The sequence below is a fragment of the Leptidea sinapis genome, chromosome 7 (genome assembly GCF_905404315.1).
Source record: "Leptidea sinapis chromosome 7, ilLepSina1.1, whole genome shotgun sequence".
Classification (NCBI taxonomy): domain Eukaryota; kingdom Metazoa; phylum Arthropoda; class Insecta; order Lepidoptera; family Pieridae; genus Leptidea; species Leptidea sinapis.
In genome coordinates this window covers 524,159-547,031 of record NC_066271.1, presented here as the reverse complement: position 1 = coordinate 547,031, position 22,873 = coordinate 524,159, and the positions used below count along the sequence as shown (strand labels likewise).

At 33.9% G+C, this 22,873-nt stretch overlaps 1 protein-coding gene across 9 annotated transcripts in view; it reads left to right on the top strand.

The window, feature by feature from the left end:
• The window catches only part of LOC126965512 (synaptic vesicle glycoprotein 2C-like), a 40,662-nt gene that overhangs the window by 4,812 nt on the left and 12,977 nt on the right, over positions 1-22,873 (top strand). The window contains exons 1-4 of one of the 9 annotated variants that reach the window (XR_007729547.1): positions 6,544-6,755; positions 14,695-14,856; positions 18,420-18,582; positions 20,559-20,680. Coding sequence is in view for 3 of the 9 variants with exons in the window: in XM_050809159.1 (XP_050665116.1) it covers positions 6,659-6,755; positions 14,695-14,856; positions 18,420-18,582; positions 20,559-20,680 (544 nt within the window). In the remaining 6 variants the exon portion in view is untranslated. Of the gene's footprint in view, positions 1-311; positions 566-3,192; positions 4,166-6,543; positions 6,756-14,694; positions 14,857-15,747; positions 15,765-18,419; positions 18,583-20,558; positions 20,681-22,873 lie in introns of those variants that run through there. The other 8 variants (XM_050809159.1, XM_050809160.1, XM_050809161.1 and 5 more) reach the window with 8 other exon arrangements.

Below are 22,873 nucleotides of genomic sequence, written 5' to 3'. Positions count from 1 at the left end.
TTTGGAAGAATAGTCTACTATCGCTGCATTTTCGTACTTCGATTACTTAAAAATATTGTTTTGCAGCGTGTGACAATAATAGAGTCTTCTTGAAGAAGAATGATAAATACGCCATTTTAGATTCATTTCAATAAATCAACTAATAACTCGGCTTTAGATTGCCAATGCTACCTTTGCAGTCTGAGAGCAATATAAAGAATTTGGTAAAATTGCTAGATGTACAAATATATTAGTTTCCAGATTTATTACTGCTAATTTAAAACTGATAATTATACATTGAGTTCCGAAATAATACATAAATTTTTTTTTAGCGATTTTATAAAATATAGAGTGTTATCGATAATAATGCATTTGACACGAAAATGGAAAAATCGGAAATGATAGATTCAAATTCAAGTAGTTTTATTCAAAACAGGATATTATATCACTTATTGAAAGTCAAACTACCACCTATTCCAAAAGGTATGCCTCACACCTGAGAAGAACGAGCGCATCTCAGCGGGCTTTTTTTTCTTTATAAAATCTGGGTACAATGTAAAATCGAACAGTAAAATTTAATATTTAATAGCCTGAGGGCGGTCACTCCATTCGCAATCTGTGGTATCATTAAGAGAGTCATTTATGTTATAGTATTGAATTTCGTAATACATATATTTATTTGAACATTTTCTGGGATCTTGTTGTAAAAACTTATACAACGCCCCACAAAACACTTAGCCGAGTAGTAGGCATTATAAGTTTATTTTTGGTCCTGGTGTTAACATTTTGGTTTTGACAGTTTCTAGAAAATTCACTTATGTGCCTAACATTATGTAGATGCATAACATTATTAAGAATATATTGAGAGGCAACAGTCCAGACGTTAATTCTTTAAATTTTGCTTGAATTCTAAAATAAATAAAAAAAAACCGTGTGGTGTCGTGGGACACCGGATGGGAATGAAGTTCCTTATTATAAAAATATTAATTTTACTGATTTACTAAAAAAAATTGACAGTTTCCACTGAAATCCACTATCTAAAATAAAAAAAAGTATGTGTATACTTATGTATGCACGCAAGAAGCTATACTGCTCTGGCGTAACAAAACAAATCCTTAAAATTATTTATTCGTCATGCTATTCTACGTTTGTAGAAAGAACTATATTGAAAAAATCGTGAAATTAATTATTGAATATTAACGAATACGGCTGTATTGGCTTATAATGGACGTAGAAACCAAAAAAAATAATTAATGTCGCAAACATCAGAAAGAACAATGGCGAAGTTTCATACTACAAAATATTTAAAATTTAATGGTAGCGTCTCAAGAAATGACGTATACTAATTAATTCACTATAATTTTCTGAATCTACTGATATTATTCATTTTTAATTTGGAACCGGGATAGTGGAGAAATAAATGATTATTTTGTTTGAGTTTTTAGGTTAGGTTTTTCTTTTTATTACTTTAGCGTTCTAACTATAATTTATACTTATCTATTATATTCCAACTAACATGTTCCAAGAACAACAACACTGAATAACACCAATTCCAAAAATCTTTAAGGATAGGAACTAGCAGGCAAATAGTTAATATTAATTAATACCATATTACTAAACTGTCTACGGTTAACAACTCTGAGTATTATATTATGATAAAATGGAAACTTGTTGCAATGGTAATAACAGTTTATTTGCAATAAACCAGAGAGAGGATTTATAAAAGAGAAGTCAAATGGGCAATCCATATTCGTTAGGTACCTACTTCTAAAGTGTACCTAACCAACACCCGATTTTAAGGCTCTGGTCGACTTTTAAACTAAGTACTTCCATTTTTATAATCTTAAATATCTGGTAAAATAAGTACCTAGTTTTTTAATGTCTTTTTCTCAATCCAATATCTTATTTTGTAGAAGTAGGTAGCAGTAAATGAAACAAGCAAATATTCTATTTTATGTTTATTATTATATAAACAGAGTAGGTACGTTAGACCAAATCGTGGGGCAAATCATAGTCCGGTAATAGAGAAGTAGAAGTAGTTCAGAAGTAGTTCAAAATGAGGTTCAGAGTTTAAAACGAGAGAAAGGTCCAAAAACAAGCCAGATAAAGTAAAAACTACTTATTAAAATAAAGAAAGCACAAAACAACACAACCGCGGTAACTATAAGTATTAGGTAGATCATAGGTGACAGGTATAGAAACTCATTGATCATTCGTTCGTCGCTGTCAGTCATATTGACAGATAGCTTTCCTTGATGTAACCTAAAATGGATGCGATTTCATAGTTGTGACACTTATAAAGTGGAAATAAAATATTTTATTTATTTCCCCGGTTCCTTTTGCAATACAATTTTTTCTAACAAGTCAATCTATCAGCAAAGTTTTTATTTGTAACCATCCTAACCTTAGACGGTTATTCTTATAGTCAGGTAAAATTTCGCCATTGTTCTTTCTGAAAACTTTTATTTTTATATTTAGTGCGCGCGCAACGTATAATAGTCAAAGAAGTATATCTTCAATATCATCAAAAAGGTGCTATAAACGTCATTAAGTTTTGCTTTTATGTCAATGTAATTTTGCAGTTATAAACCTATTTAAATATGTTTAATTATTCGTTAATTATTTTTTGGTTTGATTTGGCCTTGTTACCAATGCTCTAAATAAATAAAATAAGCAATCAATGTAATTTGTCAGAAATGTGTCAAATGTCAATAATTCTTACTTGTCGATTATTAATAATTAATTATTATAAATAATAGTCAGCAAGATACTGTCGCGTAGCAACTTTTCGACGTACATGAAGAGAGTTACGTTCCGGACGTTTTTTCCCGGTTAGGGTTTCCGCATCTTTCCCATAAGGAACTTCCTTCAAAAAATTATGCTTCGTTATTGTTACCTGTTATATTATTATAGAAGTCCTGACAAAGTCAAGATTGTAAATTTAATCAATAAAAGTTAAAGCGCAATATGAACACGCATCACAGTTTACACTTTTGTTGATGTCCGTGATTGACGAGATTATCCATTCAAGGTATGCAGTATTGCGTCTATACACATTGATGACTTTCTCCGATTCAAGAATCGTACAACAATATACTAAATAAAGTAAATAAATTTTAGAAAATGAATGCGTATATGGAATTTTCCGTGCCAGTCTGTTTAAATTTATTCGCTTATTGTTATCGGATTTGTAAACTAGGCTTCTGATTGCAGGGTATATGAGCTAGTTGCTTTAAACAAGTAGACTAGCACTTTTTACCAGTGGAAGGCTCTTTTGCACAGGATGCTGGCTACATTATGGGTAGTACAACGGTGCCTATTTCTGCCGTGAAGGGTCTGACGGGCGACGTGGCTAGTGAAATTACTGGGCAAATGAGACTTAACATCTCATATCTCAAGGTGACGAGCTCAATTTTAGTGCCGCTTAGAATTTGTGGGCTTTTCAAGAATCCTGAGCGGCACTGCATTGTAATGGGCAGATCCTATCAATTACCATGAGCTAAACGTCCTGCTCGTCTCGTCCCTTATTTCCATAAAAAATACTTACAAAAACAAAAATATTAAAAAAGCAAAACAGAAAAACACATAATTATAATGATGATATTCAATTAAATCTAAGGTTCGACTCCAAGGATAATACAGTCGAGAAAGTTTGTATAGAAAAATTAACACTAATTTTTCTTCTTAATTCCACCTTCGCATGGTATGCAATCAACTTCGATATCATTACCACCTGTTCGTTTTCAAAGAACTTTGTGCCCAGACTAACCAAACAATGGAATTTGCCGGACCATACGACGATACCTTCAAAGAATCCTCGAACACCTTCCTAAAATGCCGGCAACGTTACTGTTTTCCTGGTGTTGCAAGTGAATGTGGGGGGCGCTGGTTCTGTACACTCGTTTGCCCTCCTCTTTAATTAAAAATATATTATTATTGTCAACTAACAACCTTACGGGCATGGATACAAAATTTGCCTATCTAACTATGATGATAAGATGATATTTTTTCAAAATTCCTAGACATACAATAATTTATTTTATATCGTCTCTATTAATTATAACATTTTTCACTTTACTAATTTTTGCAGACAATTTTTTGCATAGTCATTAATTATGAATTGTGATAACCTTAGACTCTGTGACGTAGTAAATATTTTTATCTCTTACTATTTATCACCTAATTATCCAACCTACAAATAAGTAGTAAAGATAACGTTACTAACAAGATTAAGCTATAATTATTTTTGCTCATAAAACATTGTGATTATGATAATATGTTAAGTTGAGTTTGCTATGAACAGAATCATAACTAGCGAACAAACATAATAATATTATATATATGATATTGCATTTTGGGACACTGGTTAAAATGAAACTTCCTTCCTAGCTTCAAGAATTTACAGTGAGACTTTTTCAACATGACATCTAGAACATTCTAGAATAAAATAATGTACAACATTGAATTGTTTGACTTTTTTCCTTTTTTTATTCAGTTTTAAAAGTAAATACTTTAAAAATTTCTTTATATTTTTCGAACTAACTATACACGCAACTGAAACAGCTCGCAATATCAAAACTGTGCTTTGACAAGATAGGGCTAGTAAAGACGCCGTGCATGTTCGTTGTAATTGCTTCCATAGAGGAAACTTAGACTTGAAGAATGAACCCCGAGGAATACCAGTGACAGAAGTAAATAATGATGTACGCGATGGTACAAGTCGATTCGCATCAAGCTACCAAAGAATATGTGGCAGCATGCTACGAGTATGTCAAGATATTGCCATGCTCATAATATATATTTATCTGTATCCAATCTGTATTATGATTAGTATGGCCCTAAAACAGCTTAAAAATAACAAGGCGCCGGGTTTTGATGGAATTACAGTTGAGCTTCTGAGAGCTAGTGATACCCTGTATTTAAGACCGGAGGGTCTAACTACAATTCCGTCATTCTCGAGGGCAAAACGCCGCAAGCATGGCACAGAAGTATAGTGTGCTGTTCTTCAAAAAGGGCGATAAAATGCTTTTGAAGAACTATAGGCCCATATCACTTCTGAGCCATGTATATAAGCTTTTTAGGGCTATCGCGAATCATCTCATGCGTAGGCTCGACGACTTCCAGCCTCCCGAACAAGCCGGATTCCGAAAAGGCTTTAGCACCATAGACCCCATACATACGCTGCGGCAAGGTATACAGAAGACAGAGGAGTATAACCAGCCACTATGCTTGGCGTTCGTAGACTATGAGAAAGCCTTTGATTCGATCGAGACCTGGGTGCACCACCCAGGTCTCGATCAGTCTCTCCAGAGGTGCCACATTGATTACCTATATATCGAAGTGTTGAAGTGTTTGTATAGAAACGCCATCATGTCAGTCCGTCTCCAGGATCAGATCTCAAAACCTATCCGACTTCAGAGGGGAGTCAGACAAGGCGATGTCATATCACCCAAGCTGTTCACCGCTGCGTTGGAAGATGTCTTTAAGCTTCTGGACTGGAACGGACTGGGCATCAACATCAACGGCGAATACATCAGTCACCTTCGATTCGCAGACGATATCGTAATCATGGCAGAGACCATGGAAGATATATGCTCGATGGCCTCAATACAGCTTCCCAAGGAGTAGGGCTCAAAATGAACATGGACAAGACGACCCAAATAACGCAGTGTCTGAAGTCGAGGGTTTTCAACCAGTGTGTATTGCCAGTGATGACTTACGGTACACAGACGTGGTCGCTAACTATGGCCCTTATGAGAAAGCTCATGGTGGCTCAGAGGAGAATGGAGAGGGCTATGCTCGGAGTTTCCCTGCGAGATCGAATCAGAAATGAGGAGATCCGTAGGAGAACCAAAGTAACCGACATAGTCCAAGCGATTGCGAAACTGAAGTGGCAGTGGGCAGGGCATATAGTTCGACGGACAGATGGCCGTTGGGGCAGTGAAGTCCTCGAATGGGGACCACGTATCGGAAGACCAGGTGTTGGCAGGCTCCCCACAAAATGGATCGACGATCTAACTCGCGATCAAACTTCAACATTTTTACTCCACGAGACCTACCTAATACATGGCTCTCATGGAAATCGTTTTAATTCTGCAGAATGTGCATTTAAAAAGAACCGACTCGACCGTAACTGACCAATTGTTCGCAATTTGGACAAGTTTTTAGATGGTAAAACTGTTTGTATCAAGAAGTACTGCTCTCCAAAATATCATCACATAGTTTTGCGTCCAGGTCCCCAGAGTTCAACTGTTGGTACAAAAATAAATTTCCCGGAAATACCTGAAATGTACCACTACAAAAGGAGGGTAAATACTTCGATTAAAATAATAATATTTAAACTCAGAAAAAGTTGTTAAAATTTTCATACATTAATCCTGTTAATTCTGAATTAGAAAACACTCAGAGATGTTTAAAACTGGATTAAAATACAATAATGTTTTATTGATATCATAATATTAATCTGGAACAAAGTGTAGGTAACAGCACATATTACGATAAAAAAATAGAAAGATAACATGACTGTGCTTATTACATCTGGATATTCATAATGATGTTATCGAGATCCGCGCAACCAATTACAAGCAGTTCTAATTAGCAACCATTGCTGGCAGTCGTATACTGAGTATATTTTACATATAAACATGTGTTTTTATACATTTCGTGAAATTTTGGTGCAATGGTGAATGAAATGAATGATAATAATTTGAAAACAATATCTGGCGATCACGATGACGTGCGCGAGGCAGATGTTGATTTTGCTCTGAGTGTCGCAGGTAATTTTAGTAGTTTTTCAGAGACTTATACCTTGGTTTAAAAAAACCACCGTTGCACTAAATTAGGATAATATTATCCTCTTAGTCTGGATGTCTGGAGTTCCTCTACAGTGCGGATTTCAAAAATCATTCTTCCACGTACAACCAAATTACGGAATGAGCGTCCATGTGCGGTATTTCCAGGTCGATTCGAGATGGGCACCGTCAAAACTGCACGTACACTCTTCGAAAAGGCTGACAACACTCCTGTGATTCCTCTGCTATTGTAAGAGAATGTGGGCAGTGGTGATCACCTAACATCAGGTGACTCGAACGCTAATCCATAAATTAAGTTGTCTTTATCACACTGAGTTGTTTCGTGATCCTTGTTGTGATCTTCTGGTGTCGCGGAACAAGCTATGAGTGACGGTGATCACTTAGCATCAGATGACTCGTATGCTCGTTTATCCTCCTCTTCCAATACATCCAAGCCTTAACTTATTCCACGTTACAAACTCCATCCATTATTACAACCACACATAAACAGCTATTTACATACATTTGGATTCGTGCTCATTTGAAACATTTCTTATGTAGCCTTCGAGGCCTGTAACGTTCAAATCATTCCTCTCATGTTCAAAGACCATCAGGTGTTCCACAAACTCCATTCCATCAACCAATATAATGTTTCAATATAAGATACTAGTCCCTCGGTATCAGAGATCCGCGGTGCTAGTAGTGCGCAGGAAACCTGCAATAGACGGTCAATATTTACCACAATTTGTGGATCACGATCTGATAACTCGCGAGTCTAGAAAGTATTTCAATTTACATTCTCGGTTTATGTTAATAATAAACAAAAAAATAAAATAAAAATCTCATTCCGACCGACTTAATAAAATACAAACTTAAGCAAATTTTAGTTTACATATCCCATAGTAAATTAACAATTTTTTTCTATTAAAATCCGCCTGACAGGCCCGATTTGTCAACACATGCACCATACAATAAAAGCACAGTTATTGAAAATGAAACCCGTCAACAAAAGCTCTCAGAAGGCCGTTGGTACTGGACCGAACTCTGAGCACCAGGGATGTGATAAGTTAGTCAAATTTAAGAAAATCGTTTTATTTATTACAACCCGTGTAAATTGCCTACCACTGCCCACTGCAAGGTTTTTATTAAAAAAAATATTGCCTATTCCAGTTTTACATTTGAATTCGGAACACTTTATTTGGTTTAAAAAGGATTAAAATACTTTAAGGTATTCTTACGCGAGCACCTTACCTTACAAATCTAATTAAAAAAAAAAACAAATTTTAAATTTGGAACTTCTTGAAACAAACAGTATTTTACTTGATATTTTATTGTTTAAAGTTAACATTATGTTAAGTTTTCGTCATGGAATTATCAAACTCGCATAAAGTAAATTTAATTGAAGCGTATTTTGTAAATTATCGTAGCTCTGTACAGTGGTATCGGGAACGTTATCCGGACCGCGATCAACAAAATTTTGAACCGCAACATTTTTGACAAACTGGTGAAAAATTTAAGAAAGGGAGGCTGTTTTACACTAAAACGGAAGAGACGAGCCACAGTAATAAATGAATTTACAACTATCGCAATCTTAGGATATTTTGAAGCCAACCCAAAAGCCTCATTGAGGGAAGCTGCTAACAAAATCGGTGTGCATAGATCTACTGTACGAAAGGTATTGAAGGCTTACAAGTACAAGTGTTACATAGAAGGTCATCTTGTACAAGCATTGCTTCCAAGAGACACTGACCGGAGATTAGCATTTTGCCAGTGGTTTGTAGCATGCTCGATTAGAAACCCGTCTTTTCCAAGCCGGATTATTTGGACAGATGAATGCAATTTTTCAAACAATGGCATGTACAATAGAAAAAATAATCATTTTTGGGCACGTACAAACCCCTTCCGAACTACGGCAACCCATAACCAGGTCCGCTTTTCCTTTAATTGTTGGTGTGAAATATTAGATAATAAAATCTTTGCCATTAAAATTTACCATGGAACATTGAATAGTCAAAAATATCAGGAAATATTAAACATGGCTGTGGATTTAGTAGATATGGCAATTCCATTAAATAATTTGAATAATATCATCTACCAACAAGACGGCGCCCCTGCCCACAATAGTATCGCTACTACACAGTTTTTAAATGAACATTTTCTTGATCGCTGGATAGGCACAAATGGCCCTATTATTTCATTTGGGGGTACCTTAACGGTCGAATTTATGCAGATACTTACAACTCGGTACAAGAGTTAAAAGACGCACTGCATTATCATTTGAACAACATACATCACAACGCCTTGTCTAAAGCTACCAGAGGTGTTCTGAAACGCGCTCGTGCCTGCATTCGACAAGAGGGAGGCCACTTTGAACATTTACTTTAATGTAAAATTATTTTATTAAATTTACCTAACTTCTGCTGTCCCGATTGTTTTCTTCCCATACAATAAAATGGTCCTCTCATGAAACTGAGTAGATGTGCGAAAAAAAAAATTTCATCAAAATTAATCATTTTTAGGGACAACTCACACTTGACCAGAATTTTGACTATACCAATTTTTTTTACAAAAAAGTACCTAATGTTTCCTAAGACAGTTTCCTAAGACACTTAAAAAAAATACACTGTATATGCGCTTCGGCAAACATACCTGATGCAGTGCAGGCAGTCCCATCAGCATCCTGAATGCGTTGTTGTATTGAACGCGAAGAGCATTGTACTGTTCATGAGTGTAATCAATCCACATTAATATTAATATTCCATAAATATATACTATTCAGTAAATGTCTAGGTACTCGGGAGCATCCTCTACCGCTGGTGAGCCTTTAGCCGCTAGAGAGTTATCGAACCTTTAACAAACGCCATCTCTGTTTTCCAGCTTTCCGAGGATATTAGACACTAGCCCAATAAAAATAAATTTAAGAATATGTTAAATTGTATCTTTTGGAAAGTATTTGTTGCTTAAATATTTAAAAACTTGTTCTATCACAATCTTTCTGTCAATCAATTCTTGTTACAAAATTAGTACCCAGAACTATTAATTAAAACACACGGATCCCCTGGTCAAACCGTCTAGGCGGCTTTGGAGAACAATTTATATTTATCAAATGTATAATATTCTTAATTCAGAAATAAATACCCGAGTATCACATATATATCGACGGTGGAAAGGCAAAATTTACCAAGCGACACTTTTTGCGATATTGAGTTATACACACCAAACGATTCAGAAAAAAAAACTGCATCGTTCAGTCTCACTCTCATGCTTCTATGATGACTTTTGATGTCGCTTAGGTATTCGAATCTTAGGTGATTTTTTATAGTTTTCGGCGACTAAACGATAACTTTCTAACCTTTTTATAAAAATTACCACATAGACAATTTTCCAATATAAGATATTGTACATAGTAAATTTTACCTGATTTTTATTTTTAGTACTTTGGCTTTTAGTTTTTTTTACTCGGACCCAAAAAATTAAAAAAACACACTAAGACATTTTTGCCCTCTTGCTTAATTTTTATTTTTGACTTAGATATTTTTACCATACCGTATGTTATTGTAATTTGGCGGCTAGACAATAATTGCCCTTTCTCACTATTTAAAATATGTCGTTTAGTAATTTTTTCTTGAATAAGTTCAATTTGGTAGTATGTCGCTTGGTAAAACATGATCTGCCTACTTTATAAACATTTTTGTCGCTTAGATATATGTCACGTGATTTGAGCTTTATATGAATACGGCGGTTGTCAGATTTGTAAGGGATGCGTGGTCGTTTAGTATCATCGCGGTATGAGCTTAATAGGGCTGTTAGGAACAAAAACACATTCAGGGCGCGACGCACCGCGTCGCTTGGTTATCCCGAGTGTCTTCACTCACGCCGGTCAGACTGCTTTCAAAAGTAAGTAAATTTCATTAAAATAATTTTTTCACCTTTCGATGTAACTAAGTTTATAGATAATGAATTATGTAATAATAAATTTTACACCTACTAACATGAGCTAGGTTATTTAAATTATTTTCTATTTGATTTTAAAAATCTTTTGTATTTTTTTTATATTCACAGCTATGAAGCGAAGATCTTGCATTAATGAAAGAGGTAAAGGAATTGGAAGGCCTAATTACTAAATCTACTAAACATGTTTTTTTTTTTTAATTTATTTCATGTAACACGTACATAGATTTCATTTTAAGCATTTTAGTCTAATTGATTTATAAATCTTCGTTTAAATCTAGATATGTAAGTAGAAAAAGCCTATGTATAAGCTGGTTGTAAAAACGAAACTCAGTTCTGATTTTGGATTTTAGTAGTTAAGGTTTTGTCTTTCCATTTGTTTCCAAGAATTTAAGAAAGGTATTTTTTATTATTATTGTTTTGTTAAAACTATTACGAAAGACAAAATAAAAGTGAGTCGATTTTTAAATGTTTTCTTTATTTGTCTTTATTTAAGCTTTATGTTCTCATTTTTTTCGAGCTCCAAATTAAAATATTTCAGTCAACACCCACAAACATATTGTTGCTTGGTTAAATTTATCCTGTCGTTAACAGCTTGTTGGAAGGTGTTTGACGAATTTTACCCAGATCATGAATCCAATATTCAGGCCGGTCTTAAAAAATACAAAAAGAAGTATAAACGATTTATTTCCTGTATTTAATAATTTGTTTCTTGTCGGTTGGTAATTTTTTCCGGTTTCTCATTTTTGTTCAAAATTTACTACGCGACACTAACTCGTTTAAAACACAAAATTACGTACATCTGTTCAATGAAGATAATAAAAGGTATTATTAGCTTTTGTATTTCGTTGAAATCAAGTTAATCCAATAAACCGATATTTTTTTATCAATTATTTTCTGAAATCACGAATTTCTTTTTGCTCTCCTGTAAAGTTACCTTCATGTCGCTTAGTAAATTTTCCTTTTCCACCGTCGATATATTTATCGATATAGTCGATATATCAATCGCCCGACGATGTCCTGCGGGCCTACCATGAACTCTTATTGCGATTCAATTGAGAACCTAAAATGAACTGTTTGCTATTTCGTACCACGACGTATTTAGAGCTATCTAATTGACGTCAAATCAACTGATTAAATCGCAATGATGTCGATTGAATGTCAAAAATGATATCAACTGAATCGCAAACTGATTTAGTTTATTTATATTACTTACTATTATTTAATAGACTTCGAGTAAGAGAGACAAACTTATGCAACGACTATAGAGCGTCATCTCTGTCTCACACCGCGGACCACAGACAAATTTATTTCATTGATTCTTCATAAGCGATCCAAGCGCCATTCAGTAAAAGGCACTTCATGGTACGAATTTTAGTGATTCGGTTTAGGTACCTAAACTCAACTGCATCGGAATCGCATCGCTTATTAAAAGTTGATGGTAGGCCCTCTTATCTATAGTGTCACAATTTTAATGTAAATTATCAGTTGTTAATAGTTATCAGATTGATGTACTATTAACTACTAGATTCACAATCGCCTTATAAAAGTTCGTCACAAATGTGAGTGGCGCGGCGTTGTTTGGTTTCCGTATCCACTCACATACATCGACATCAACAAAGGAGCAGTGCCGCCTGCCGCTTACCTGCGCTTGCGCCTGCAACTACTTGTACTCTTACATATTCTTAAGGCGCTATAGTCCTAAAAACTAACATTTTTGAAATTCTACTTAAATTACTTCTACAAATACTACGGTTCCAATTTTTTGACATGTTTATCTTCATTTCTTTATCTAAATTATGGCAGTTTCGAAAACACGATTACGAAAAACAATCTCAATAGATTTATTTTTTGAAAAATAGGCTTTTTCATTTGAATTGTTTTATATTATAATAAAACTATGATAGCTAGCTACACAAAACTTATTTTATTCGATAGTCTATTAGTATTTATAATTTTTCCTCGTTGGTTTTATCAATTCGCTTTGTGAATTATTTTATATCAATTTTTCTCGTAATAAATCAAACGCGATGCCTTGGTTGCATACTCGCTCATACAAGCAGTAGGCCCGTGCCGCCGTGCGCGGCGGCCATCTTGGATTTAAAAAATGATCCCCAATTCGTTCTCTGCACCCTCGAGAACCTCGGTTACGATACCCATATTCTTGAAATCATAATTTTGCGCGTAATATAACATTTCTCTCATACGTTGATAAAAAAGTTGCACTTCAAAAATGCATAAAATATCACAGTACTTCGTACTCTTGGCAACTGTAAGTTTTAAAAAATATTACGCGGTCCTTCCGCAGAGGGGGTTGTTAACCCGCATCGCTCGTATCGTCTCTCAGCCATGCCCGTGTCTATGCGTACCTATCGAATCTTATAGATATACGTTCGAGCGATTTTTGCCTTAAGTGTTGGGAAAACCTCGCCTTAACTCATAAACAATAACTCTTAAATTATTAGACCGAGAGAAAAGATTATTATATCAGTTTGTTAAACTCAAATATTATTATTATGAAAATAGAAAAAAGTTGGGGTGATAGTTATAGGGGTAGTTTTCGCACAATTTAAAAATAAAGCGCCCAGACTTAGGGACCTTCAAGAAAAAAGCATACTCCCTTAAGCATACCTTAAAGGCCTGAGACGCATTTCTTGACACACCTGATGTTGCGGATGTCCATGGGCGGTTGCCTCACCTCTCCCCATCCCATGAGCCTCTTGCCCGTTTGCCCCCTCTTATATAAAAAATAGAGATGGTCTCAAATACTGTAAAAAATAACGTCTCGGCAATCACAAAACAACAGTTATTTGCTAGCTTTTTTATTGTGTGAATTACTTACTCTACACCTTTGCCATTTAAATAAAACCAATATGGAGCCCCTACAGGACGTACAACTTAAGCCGCCGTTGTTTTACAAATTCAGGAGAATTTTTCTGAAATAAAAATAGCTGTAGACTGGTAGGGTTTTGTAATTGACCCCCTATATGGGATATTTCCGTCGATGATATAGTTTATAGGTACCACGGAACAGAAAAACTAGTTTTTTCAGTTCTGTGATAGTTACTATTCCTTAAGTTTTATTATTACATGTACATTGTGTACGTATATATAAACTAAGGTACACAGATAACATGAAAACATTCATGAAACATGATGACCCATATAGCCCAGTGATTAGTGACCCTGCCTACTGAGCTAGAGGCTGCACCTTTAAATCTTGGTAGGTTTGTAGGTTGCATTTATTTCCGAGTCATGGATGTTTTAATGTACGTTTAAGTATATAATATTAATTATATCGTTGTCTTGTTTCCATAGTACAGGGTATGCCTAGTTTGGGGCAAGATAATTTGTGTAAGACAAACCTAGCTGAGACGTGTCGCTTGGTTCAGCAGGATATTGACTCTGTTATCAAATGGTCACACGACAATGGTATTGTGCTAGATGCAGATAAAACTGAACTTCTAGTTATTGGCTCGCATAACATAAGTACTTATTAGCCATTAACAATTATGACAATTAATAACATAACCCATCTTCAATTATGCACAATCACGATAGAACTTTGAAAAAACGCCTACCGTATTTATTTAAACAGCTTGCCTGAGGACATCCGACTTAAAACCAGTATAAGAAAATTTAAAACTAAAGATAAGTAATATTTATTGTCAACACTGCCTATTTATATGTTGCCTGTTATAAATTTTTGTTATTTACACTTGTATAAAATCAATGTTCATATAAGCATCAATGTTGTCAAATATTACAAGAGACTTGATCCTGCAGACAAACTGTCCATACAGTTTTGCAGGACTATGTTAGCTTAAGATTCTTAAGATTACGACTGAACGAAAACTCTGCCTAAGATGCGTGGGGCAGAGATTTGATTCAGTCAATTTTTTAACGTGATTGTTAGTCTAGTTGTGTATTGTACGTCAATGGGTAATAATGAAAGTTTCATCTGATTTTTTAGGCACAGGCTGGTACAATATTAAATACACTCTTAACCTGTCACTTTTCCTGATGGCTGCCGTAGTAGAACCAGTTGGATTTGCATTTGTGCTGCCCTCTGCTAAGTGTGACCTCAATATGTCGGACACACAGAGAGGTTTTATCGCATCAATACCATACATAGGTAAAGTACTTAACATTTATAAAAACAAACAAGTGACAATCACACATTCTGTGTTTAAAGCAAATCTCGATGATGCGTAACCAATTTTCAGTTGTCAATATGTGCGTTAGCTAGTGGTTTAATATTTAAAATAAGCTATAAGGCCAAGAGAAAGCCGGCCATATCCATTTCTTTGATGATTTCTTTTTGTAAATCCTGTTCGGGATGGTTTAGTTTCAATTATTTCCAATAGCAAAGGACATGAGCCGTTCTACTCCTTTTGCCAAATCCAAGACTTCCTATGATATATTCTTCTCCACTTTTTGATGTGAAACATCTATAGGCGGAGGGTAAACCTGATTGTTAGCGTGGCGATGCAGGCCTTAGCGACGCTTCGCCACGCTATATTGTTGTTACCGCCACCTATACGTATTAGGTAGTACTTTTTTTTTGTAGTAACTTCTTATTTCAAAAGTTCTGTTTATTGTGGTGAAACAGAACTTACATAATTATTTTAATAATTTAATGCTAATAATTATTATACTTTCATTTGTTGAGTAAATGCTTAAACAGTGATTCTAACCTAGTACCTATATTATTAAAATTTGTCCTTATTAGGTGTAACCCGAATTTCAAAAGTTCTGTTTATTGTGGTAAAACAGAACTTACATAATTATTTTTACAATTATATAAGTATTTATTATATAATTATTTGACCTACACACTGTTACACAATAGATTCATTGTTAGTTTCTTATATTTATTATTTATTACGATCAAATATGTCTGATAGCAAAGATATATTTAAAAGTAATAATAACATTGTCTGATAGCGATAATTCAGAAAGTGAAAGTGTGCAGCCAAGACAAAGAAAGCAAAATCGCACTATGATACAATACCAAGCTATGAGCTATATATATAGCAATGAGTAAGTAAATTGTATTTTTTTGATTCAAGTGTGCATTTGCCTGCATTAAGTACGTGTATATTTTGTAAAAATATAGTAATTGTATAATCTACTCTCATGGTAGATTAAAATTTATACAATTTTAATTGCATATAAATATTAATTATAAATTGATTTTAATTTCATTTTTATAAAAAAAAAGTGTGTGCGTCAGCTCCGACGCACGACTGTAGTTTACTCCTCAAGAACGATTGTCTTTGAACAGGTACAAAACAAAATCAAGTCTAATGGAGTCGGTTACAAACAGACATACAGTAGAAGCTAATAAGCGTATTAATTAGAAAAAATATAGATATTAAAAAATAAAATAACTTCATAGTTAATAGTGATTTTTCTTATGGTCAGGTACCTAATTATTAAAAGCTGTGATCAGCGCCATCAATCGAAAACCGGTATGTTGTCGTATTACTCGGTAGATTCAGTGTTCGATTTGGAAATACGAAATAGTTTATGAAAGTGACGCTAGATGTCTAATCTAGTATTATATTTTATTTTTAATTTGAACTTAGATGGGGTGTCTGTGGTTCAACGCCATCTAATAAAGTTTAGGAAACTAACGTACATTAGCCACAACACTTCTTATTTCAAAATAAAATAATTTTCAAAAGGAACGCTAGGTGGCCGACAGGAAAATACAATGCTATTTATTGCCTTGTAAATAGACAAAGTCTGTTTTTATTTAAATGAGAAAATCGTTACTATGTCATTTGATGAGTAGACTTTACTCTCCATATTTTTCTCATACTGGGCGCCTTATATGATAATAGATTCTTAAGGAGTAAACTCCAATTATACACTTTCATCGACCAATTGGCACAGTTGAACCGTCAGAGGCAACATCCAATGTAACTGTTACCGAAGTAACTAATGAAAATAATTGAGTTGACACGATTTTTAAGTAATTTTTGAATTAAAAAATTTTGTATATGAAGAAAATAAATGTATATTAGATAAACTGTCATCATTTTCTGGAGTTACTTACTTTTGTGCTTATTACTTGTACCAACAAAATAATTTCGATGTTTCACGTCTGCCAGACGTCCTGTGACGGCTCACAATTATTTTGTTTGCCGATCTGTTCATTCTCCTATAACATTTATGTTTTTGGATGCATTTGCAATGGTAGATTGTAGGTTTTAGAAGAATTTTTAGATTTTTATTATTTCATCTTTGATTTGGTAGGCCAATACACCTGGATCATAGACCATAATTTGTTGTTCTTCCTCACCATCTTCAGATTGAGAAGTTGAGATCATTCAACGAATGTTGAGAAGTGCAATCCATTCTGAAATCCCTCTTAGTGTTTGTATGTTTTTGACAAGGTTTCTTTTAACCATGAATCCCACTCCGTATAATCCCGGTGTCTCACCAATATGGTTTAGTATGTATTTTCTATGGTCTTCTATGCTTTCCCCAAATCTTGTTACTTTACTGATACCAATTATGTTCCATTTCCCTGACTCTCATGACATCAATAGAGTTACGCCTATTATTTTGTGATGACATCCAGACTAGTTGTTTTTTGCTTATGGATTGTCTTGCACCAATGAAGATATTTCTCTATTCCTCCTATCCTTTTATTATTATTTAATTTTTTTATTAGTTACTATTATTATTATTAGCTACATGCTTTTCGTATTGAAGATATTATGCAAAATTTCCTTTCATTCTTTCCTTTTTCAATTTTTAGCTTGTAACATTTTTCTGTTCTCCAGAACTTCTTTAGAATAATCTTCTGTGATATAAATTGACATTGAGATATTTTGCCGGAACTTTTTCTTGAATTAACAAAGGAAAGTACAACAGGTCTACTCTTTTCGTCTAGGCTTTGCTTTCCAATGCGATAAGTGTTGTTTATTTCAAAATCGTCTCAAAGTTTTTATTATAAATACTGTAAATATTTATATTAACATTTAAACTAACCATATCAAGTAAAAATTTTGATGAAAGGATGCTCCAGCCACCACAAGTAGCGTCCAATCACAAGCATGACGCACGGAGCAGCCATCGCCATCCTCGACCATATCTTTGGCAAGGAAATGGCCCTTTGACTCATTTAATCGTGTATGACGACGCGGTTTATAACGTTATTCCAGAAAACTAGTATTTAGCACACTAAGGTTGGTTTGCACCAACTAACTTTAGCAATAATAAATATGTTAAAGTACCGGTTAAGCAAAAAATGGGTTGCACCGTTTAACAAATAATAAAAGACGTAATAACTTTAACTCTAAACTTTAACCATCCAATATTCACCGGTTAAAGCCATTGTTAATGTTAAATAGCTAAATGGCGACTTTGCAAAAGTATCAAACAAATATTAGATATTGACTTAAACCTTAACTATAACAGCTAACATGATGCTAGCCAGCCTTAGTATTAATTATAACTTAGTGTCTAGTTCCTCATCATTTAACATGAGATATTATAGTCATAATTTGTTGACATTATAGTTCACGATATATGATTGATTTTTGCTTAAACGCTTCAAACATATCTGTTGGCTAGGAATTAGATCGGCTCCTAGCCAGTACCGAAAGTGTTAAATAACGATTTACTTTAAACTCGAGTGATGTATCAACATATAACATAATTCAATAGCTATTCATGTTGCAGGTTTAGTTGTGACGTCATTTGGTTGGGGCTATTTAGTGGACACAAGTGGAAGGAAAAATGTAGTGATATTGAGTTCATTTCTAGCCGGAATATTGGGCATCGTATCCGCGTTCATGCCAACATTGTTAACATTTGCTTTGACAAAACTTATGCTCTCATTATGGTTAGTTATACCTTTGTTTGAATATTTGTCTAATAGATATATATTTCATTATGTGTCCTCTCCCGCATTTATCACGGAGAGTGTTCCGAAGAGCTATTTTAACTTATTCCTGCCGCCGAATTCCACCTTCGCACGACACGCCACCAATTTAATTGTTATTTTTAAAGTGAAATCGTTCACTTATGGGAGTTTAATTAAATTAAATTTGTTACCAAAATTTATGAACGATGCGGGTTCTCGAATGGTTGCCCCAGTGGAAGAGCGCTTGGACGAAACCCGAGAGGTCGCGGTTTCGAGTCCCGCATCGTTCATAAATTATGGTTAAAAATTTAATTTAAATTAAATATTATTATTAAATTGATGTCATGCCCACCATCTGAATGTGTGGCGTTGAGACACATTGCGGTTTAAAAGGAACTTTCTTCCACGTAGGTACAACCAAGCTGTAAAATTAGCTTCCTTATGCGGTGATTCCAGGACGATACGGCATGAGTAGCTTCAAAAAAAGCGCATTTACATTTCTAAAAGGCCAGCAATGCTCTTGTGATTTCTCTGGTGCTGCAATCGACTGTGGGCGGCGGTGATCACTTAGCACCAGGTGACCCGTATGCTCAAAATCAAAAACACTTTATTCATGTAGGTCACAGAAATGACACTTCTGAATGTCAAAAAAAAATAAAAATATTGTTTCTTATTGAATTTACCGCTACTTCGTAAAGGGTTGAGCTAATGAGAAGAAGTAGCAAGAAACTCATTGCCACTCTTTTAAGTCAAGATTTACATTTTAGTTGTTTTACAAATCATTTCAATTACAATATATGCAAAGTGACGCAACAAAAATACTCAAATGTCAAAAACTTAAGGGCTTACATGAGTAAGTCAAAAAAGGAAAAAAAAGGTAAATTAATACTTATAAACACAAGAGTTATTGAGTATAGTAGATGCATCAATCCACACATACCGTAAATAAATAGAGGCATTATGTGAGCATTTCATAAAATAAAATATATAATAACTTTAACTTTAAAGGAAATAATAATAATAAAAAAACACATCAAGCAGACCTCCCGGTAACAAGATCATCCAGCCCCCAGCTCGTTTGTCCTCCTTTTACATAAAAAAATATATTCTGCAAAATATGTATCTTACATATAGTTTTACTTACATTTCATCACAACTCTTCGAAGTTATTCCCTTAGTGTGAAAAATAGTAAGCCAAGTAAAAATAGACAAAAGCAGCTGGGTTTCAAGATTTTGAGAAATAAGTTCCGTGCTATTTGTGTTTTAAAGCAATCGGCTTAGATCAATCAGGGTGTCATCTATAATGGAAGACAATTTATGTTATGCATGTCCAGTCACACACGGAGTTTTATAATCTTATCTGGTCTGGTAATACTAGGATTATATCCCAGTTTAATCGGGTAAAATGTATAGCTGTATGATCTATCGAAAATTCTGTGCATTATGACGCGATGCCATGGAATGCGCAAAGAAATCGTATCATTGTCTTTGTCGCATCAGCATCTTCCATCACATCTATATCCGGGATATAGATGTATATATATATTTCAAAGATTGTGAAGTTCGTTTATTTGGTCAGTTGGGTGAGATGATATATTATTTCCAACTAGCTGTACCCGGCTGTAGTGCGGTCTTACAACGCAACGTTAAGAAAAATATCGTAAACATTTTTTGTATATATAATTATATATAGAAAAATCCTGGCTAAATATACCTGGCCCGACTTATGTATGGAGGTCATCCCAAGAATAATTAAGGTTTATCACAATCTGAACAATGGTTTCAGAGCTTTTTATTTTTGTAGATGAACATAAAACTAATAACTTGCTAGTTAGATCACTTTTTAATTTTATAAGAACATTCAGTGTCACCCTCGTACCAAGTGAATAAAATACTTCTGCTGCGTTACTTTTTTTAGATTCCTACCAAATTAAAAGAACTCCTCTTGTTTTCAGTATAGCTGCTCCTGCAGCAATACCCTTTACATTCATCGGAGAAATCATGCCTCAAAAAAATAGAGACACCGCAGTATCAATCGCAAATGGGCTGCAAGTAAGTGGAGCAGCGCTAGTGCCTTGTAAGTTATCCGAGTATCTTCAAATATTTTGGTATACAGGGTATATAATAAAATCTTTAAAAATTATATAAAATTTCATCTCAATATAATTTATTATTAAATAGCCTGAGGGTGGTCGCTACATTCCCAATCTGTGGTATCATTAAACATTAAGCCTATACAAAAAAAAACATTATTAGCAATTTTTTTTAATTTTTATTGTTTCATTTTTTTAATTTATTATCTTGCGGGATGCATTTGTTTAGTACAATTTCTGGGATCGTGATGAAAAATTATATCTATCGCCCAACGAAAATCTACAAACTTTATCCTACTAAGTCGATTGGTTAAATCTATCGAATAGTAGACATAAATCGCTTATTTGTTCCCGTTTTTTACATTATGATTATCCAGTTTCTAGAAAATTCGCTAATGTACCTAGGAATATACATAGTATTTAAATAAATGTTAATGGACCTAGGTTATAAATAGCCTGAACAGCCTTCTTCTACAGCACAAAGATGGTATTAATATCGGCTACACTGTCCATAACAATATATCATAGAATATAATACTCTATAATATTATCCAATATCTGCAATGACGTTCTATACATATAGACAATGCACCTGATACAAAATCAAAGCCGAAATATGGCACATGCCTCAAATGACACCATAATAAGCTTCGACTGCTATGTCTATACATTTCTGCGTTTACTCCAGTTTTTGAAAAAATTTTTGGTCAATAGGCAGCAATGTAAACACATTTTAGTTTCATCTGCGCATTTTGAATTTAGAACCCGAGTTGGACAGTGACATCAGTGGCAGTTAGTTATTTTTTTTAAACTTTGAAGAAAAAGAGGGTTGCGATAAGTTTTACGTTCGTCAGTTTGTCCTTATTTTCCGAAAAAGATCTGTTCAGTCGGAGGTTTTTTACGTTTTTAATCAAAAACCAGTTTCATATTATAAAGGGGAAAGTTTGTATGTTTATTTATTGGCTTGTGTTTATATTTTTTTCTTCTTTACGTTCTAAAGGGATTTGGATTTACTAAGTTAAGGTAATCTTTAATGAGAGAAACTAATACTCAAATATTATATTTTTATTCTCATAAAATAATTAGTTAAACTGGTTATTTAAACGTTAGGTTCCTGGAATTAAATCAAATTTGTCTTTTAGACTTATATATCTTTTCCAGGGTATCTTTTTGGTATATTATGTAGAGTAAGCGGACATCAACATATATTTGTATATATCCAAAAAACTTAAATACTTTAGTGGTGAAATATAAATATGCTTATTTGGTTTGTAAATTTCTCCACATCTCACTATTGCTACCAACTGGCGCCAATTCTCTTTCATTATCTCATGTACGGGAAAGTAAGTAAATTGCGATGGAAATACGTATCGATTATCACTAAGTTACGATACTTCTGTGATAACGTGTAAATAGCACTAGTATGTTCACGTTATTGTAAGCCTATCCTATACATTACACAAAAAACAATATTGCTAATCAACGTTCACTAGGCCATTAAAAAAAAATTAACAAAAAGCAACCGACTTCAAAAACACTATTCCAAAACAACAGATATATTATGCACTAAAAAGTATAAAAATAATTACGTATTTTTATACAATCGAATTAATAAATCTAATTCTAGTAACAATTATTGTTATTTTTGAATCGGTGTCCTCTCGCCTCCTTACGTCGCGTGTATGCCTCAAGCGTATGTAGTTACAAACCTACCTTGGCTGAGACCGACTTCAAAAATAACAATAATCGTTACTAGAATTAGATTTAGTATTTAGATTGTATAAAACTACACAATTATTTTTATACTTTTTAAAGCATATTATATCTATGGTTTTGGAATAGTGTTTTTGAAATCGTTGTTATTTTGATAATTTTTATTTTTATTTTTAGGTTTTTAGTGAAATTGAAATTTTGTGTCTAAATTTGTGTAGATCTACAAAATTTTGCAATGCAGTAATAAACGTAAGCGCATTGCAATATTATTACAGACTGTTAGAAATTCAATCACAAATCGCACCCTTGCAGTAAGTCGTTGATCATCATATTTTACTACGACAATTACTTAACCATAAGACTTTACGGTAGTTGACTTAAATATTTGGATAGCATAAAAAAGAATCGGCCTAGTATCGTTGATCCTAAGAATTACAGAGTTCTATTACTTTTTCATGGATGCC